The sequence below is a fragment of the Lichenostomus cassidix genome, unplaced genomic scaffold (genome assembly GCF_008360975.1).
Source record: "Lichenostomus cassidix isolate B80296 unplaced genomic scaffold, HeHo_3.0 HiC_scaffold_437, whole genome shotgun sequence".
In the NCBI taxonomy this organism is placed as follows: Eukaryota; Metazoa; Chordata; class Aves; order Passeriformes; family Meliphagidae; genus Lichenostomus; species Lichenostomus cassidix.
Genome location: NW_028147770.1, coordinates 253 through 5,004, shown reverse-complemented (window position 1 = coordinate 5,004; position 4,752 = coordinate 253). Strand labels below are relative to the sequence as shown.

The following is a 4,752-nucleotide window of genomic DNA, read 5'->3' as shown; positions in this document are numbered from 1 at the left end:
GTATTTGAAGACAAATGTGCAGCTTTGATCCTGGGGAGCTGCCTGAGGGAAGAGGACCCCGAGGGTGCTAGTGAACAATTGCTGAACATGAGCCAGCGTGTGCCCAGGTGGCCAAGAAGGCCAAGGCCATCCTGGCCTGTGTCAGCACTAGTGGGGCAGCAGGAGCAGGGCAGTGACCGCTGCGCTGTGCTGGGCACCGGTGAGGCTGCAGCTCGAGTGCTGTGTCCAGTTGTGGGCCCCTGTGAAGCAGGAGGACACTGAGGGGCTGGAGTGTGTCCAGAGCATGGCAAGGGAGCTGGGGAAGGCTGTGGGGCCTGACACCAGTGGGGAGGTTCTGAGGGAGCTTTAGTGTGGAGAAAGGGAGGCCCATGAGGGACCTTCAGGCAGACTTCCCTAAATCCCTACGTGACAGTACTCACCACAAGAACCCTTTCCCTGCCAATCATCCCTTCACCGCATCCAAGTGCTTAAACTCTTGAATATTAAGGAAGAGCTGCAGGCAGAGCTGCAAGAAACTGGACTCATAATTATAGACTTACTCTGGATAGTAGCAGCACAGTGTTTGGGAAAGGTTGTGCCCATGAGACATTGATTCTTGCCTTACAAATATTGTATGGGAAGTTTAAACTCGTCTTCTCTTGCTTTCTGTGCAGTGCCTTCCAGAAAAAGAGAAGGAGCAGATTGCTCCATCAGAGATTTCATGCCAGACTCAGGGAGAGTTGCTTCCAGCCCAGGAGCAGGAAGTGCAGGTTGGGCAGCACGTGGAAAAGCCACCAGTGTATGGTCAGGTAAGTCTGACTAGCTCAGTAAGAGAGGGAAGTGCAGGCACAGGGTCATTACACGTATCCCTTGGGATTGAGGAGGCTAGGAGTCCCACATTCACTGAATGCACAGAGCCTTGCAACCTGCAGAGTGCAGCATCAGGAGGGTTACACTGGAAGCAGAGCTGGGTGGAGTGGCAGAAAGAAGTGTCTGAATGAATGTGATTTTGAGGCCAAAAGAGTAAAAAGCTGAGCCTGATGGCAGCTCCCTGTCCCTTGGTGTGCATTTGTGTGTACAGAACATCAAGGCAGAGACACCAGCAGAGTTGCCTGGAACTCAGGATGACAGCAACACAGTGAAGAGGTGGCACAAGGAAGACGTGAGAAGAATCCAAGAAGAGAGAAATCTTCCTCAGCGGAGGGGCGATCAGCAAGACCAGGTGAGTGTAAAAGTGTCAGCCACTCCACTCATGGACGATTCTCTTTCTGTTTTTTTGCAGAACCTGGAGCAACGGCTGGATGCAGACCTGCAGCAATCTGAAGCTAGGTTCCAGGCAAAGCAAAATAAGCTGGAGGGAGAACTGAAAGTCATCAGGGAGAGAATGAATCTCCTGCGTGTGAATCTGCAAAATCAGGTGAGTGAAACAGCGGTAGCCACTGCAGTCAGCAGACTGGTGGTTTGTGCCCTTCTTGGCTTTCCTGTGCAGAGCAGCAGGTGGGTGGGGTGATGCCTGGGAGTGCCATCTGGCTGTGGTCACTGTCACAGCTCGTCTGAAGGACATTTCCTGGTCTGCTGAATGTCAGCTGCTGCCCCAGACAGTGGGGCTAATCCTTTGGCCTGTTAGCTTGCAGTCATCCCAATGGACTCCTGCTGGCCTGTTCTGCTCAGCTTGTTTCTTGAGGTGTTTTCACAGGGAAACACGGTGACCCAGATGGCTTTTGAAACAAGCCGTCTGTATCCCTTGTGAATTTGGTCCTCTCCTGTTCTTTCCCTTTCCTCACAGTCTGTGACTCACGGCTCACAGGGCCAAGCTGTAGTTCCTGACTGCTTTGTTCTGTTTGACTTGAGGTGGAAGTGTTGACATCTGCCCGGCCAGCCAGCAAAGACTTCCCGCAAGTGACTGGCTACAAAGAGCCCCCAGGTTGGCGTAAGGCACAGAGACTGTCCCAAGCAGAGGTGCTGAAGGTGCAGCACATGCAGAACATGATGGAGGAGCAGAAGATTCAACGGGAGGAGGTAGAACATTAGGCCAAGGAGCTGCAAGTGTGTCTGCAGCTGTTGGAGGGGAAAGGAGTCCTTGGGAGGAAGTGGAATGGTCATGGTGGCAGTCATCCTTCAGAAAATCCATGACAATGGAATATGAATGTGGCCATGAACCTGAGTAAATCCAGCCTTTAGTTTTGACCCATCCTGTTTGGGAAGTGGATATCCAAAACAAATCCAGTTTAAGAGTCCTGCATGTGGCCAACAGCATCTTCCTAAGGGCTTGCAATTGAAATGGGATCTCAGGGTAATCTCTGTCAGCCACCATTCTGTCACAAAGTCATTTCTTGTCTCAGATCTACACAGGCTCTGTCACCTATCCTGCTGCAGCAGCAGAGTTGTCTAAAGGAGCCTGTGCTTCCCAGCCTGAGATATGGAGCCCAGGCAGTTCGTTCAGCTGCAGCACTGAAACAGTTGCTTCTCATCAAGAGGAGATCGAGGACGACTACCTGAAGCTACTGAGTATGTCTTGAGCATTTCTTGTCTGAGGTGCAGAGTATAGTGTGCATGTGTCAGCATAGCTGTACCCAGTGGTGCTCATCAGTTTGGTGTTTCAGGGACGTTTGGGACTCCCCACAGGAACTGCTGTGCTTTGAGTCAGGGAGAGAGTACTCTGGGTGTTCCTGCTGCCTCTGAGGGCACCTGGGCATGGCTTGGGTTTGCCTGAGCTTCCCTCTTCACAAAAGGCAGAAGCAGGGATTGTCCCTGGAGGACATGCAAATGTCATCTGGCCCTGCAGTGGGCAGGGACATGATCAAGTAGATCAAGTTGCTCAGAGCCCTGTCCCACCTGACCTGGACTGTTTCCAGGGATGAGCACCTAGCAGCTCTTGGGGCAACTTGTGCCAGTGTTGCACCATGCTCCCCATAAACAAGTTCTTCCTTGCACCTAATCTGACTCTTTACCCTTTATGTATTAGAAATATTACCCCATGTCCTATTGCAAGTGGCCCTGTTAAAGAAGGTGTCCCCCACATCTGCAGGAGTGACTTTGAAGAACTGGAATGTGGCAATAAAGTCTCCCTGGAGCCTGTTCTTCTCCAGGCTGAATATCCCCAGCTCTCTCTGCATTTCCTCAGGGGAGAGGTGCTCCATCCTGTGATTGTTTCTGTCGCCCTGTTTTGTCATTTGGTGGGGTATACAGTTTTATCAGATGGCAAAAGAATTGAAGTAGAGCAATGCTGGGTACAGAGGCGTGAAATGATGGTGGAGGAACCCGAGGAAGGCAGTCCCAGCCCAGTGGTCAGAGATTTGGCTGTGGGTAGGAGGGGCTGTGGGGAGCTCACTGTGAGCCTGTGAGGGGCCCTGGCTTGTGCCCCCTGCCCCACCCGTAGAGGTTTCTGCCACCCAACCAGGGACAGCTGAGAGGGACTTGTCCCAGCCCCATCTGCTGCCTGGCACGGTCAAGCAGACGGGAAGTGCCCCAGGCTGTGTGGCAGAGAGGGAGCTGCAGGACAGAGTGCCACTGGGCTGTCCCTGCTGGGAAGGAAGGTGCCAGCCAGCACAGGAGGGGCAGGGGATGGAAAGGTAGACACTGCTCTGTCTCCCTGTGGAGATCAGCACAGGGCCTGTCTTTCAAAGACAGGGACCTATGCTGGAGTTTCCTGAAAGGAACAAACCCTGGGCACAGAAACCACCATTTTGAGAGCACCAGCAGGACTAAAATCCCAGGAAGATGAAGGACCCTGGATAAATGGATGAGTGGGATTCTGGGCCAGGTTTGGCTGTGATGGCAAGGTCCTGCACATGAAGATGGAGGTGCAGATGGTCCCGTTAGGCCTCTTTCTGCATTTTTCTGGGAACCAGAGGAATCCTGATTGATCTGGGGAAGCAGTGAGCTTGGAAATAATGATTCATTGTTTTTTCTTGTTTTTGTTTCCTTTGGGCAGCATCCGTTTATAACATCAGCCATGCCTGTGTCCAACCTGATGCCAGTGACTGTGGCAGTGAAGATGATGAAGGAGGAGAAGAGAATGGGAATATCCCATCAAATATTTAAGCTCCACATCTAGCTTAGAATAGGGTTGTAGGATAGTATTCATCAGTAGGATTTCTTAGTAGATTCTAGATTAGGATTTTAGATTAGGATTTTAGATTAGGATTTTAAATTAATAAAATTTCTAAAACCCCAACTCTTCTGGAAGATTCCCTTCCTTCTCACCCTTTGAGAATTGTCCGTTGTTCCATCACAGTTGAAAGTGACATTTCTGGATTCTTTGCTATGGTTTGAAAGTGGGGAAGGCTCTTCTTCATTCATCCACTCCAGACCACACTGCCTTTGGAATATGGCCCTCTGGCCTGTTTTTGTCCAGCCGTGGTACTTCTAGTTGAGGCAGAAAGGGCAGCAGCTTTTGCAGGCAAAACTGAAGGAGGAGTGGGGCAGCCAAAACATCCTGTGCTGCTGCAGGCCTTCAGCTGTGACTGGAGAACATTTGGGTTCCAGCCAGAAAGAAAACACAAACTGACTATTGAAGCTCTTCTGCTCCCTTCCAAATCAGTTCACTACTCAACCACAAGCCTCAGGCACATCCCCTATTCCCTCTCTCCCAGGCAATTTGTATTTCCTTTACTAATTTCTGAAGGAAAGATGTAATGTGGCTTCACTCAGCAAAAGCACTTGCAGAGCATATTGACAAAATGCTTGTATTTGATTCCCAGAAAAGGAAGGAAAGGTGTTGGGAAAATGTTTAAGTGTAACACACCGTGCTTAGTCGTGTGAATTCCTTTA

The 4,752-nt window shown here is 50.7% G+C and overlaps 1 protein-coding gene across 1 annotated transcript; it reads left to right on the top strand.

The window, feature by feature from the left end:
• Positions 1–644: 644 nt before the first annotated feature.
• On the top strand, positions 645–4,143 carry LOC146420892 (uncharacterized; the record flags this gene model as incomplete). The annotated part of the gene is made up of 5 exons (XM_085047914.1): positions 645–788; positions 1,061–1,396; positions 1,831–1,998; positions 2,322–2,487; positions 3,914–4,143. Coding segments are annotated over 5 exons (924 nt in total), but the record flags the coding sequence as incomplete, so codon positions are not given.
• Between the last annotated feature and the right edge of the window lie 609 nt (positions 4,144–4,752).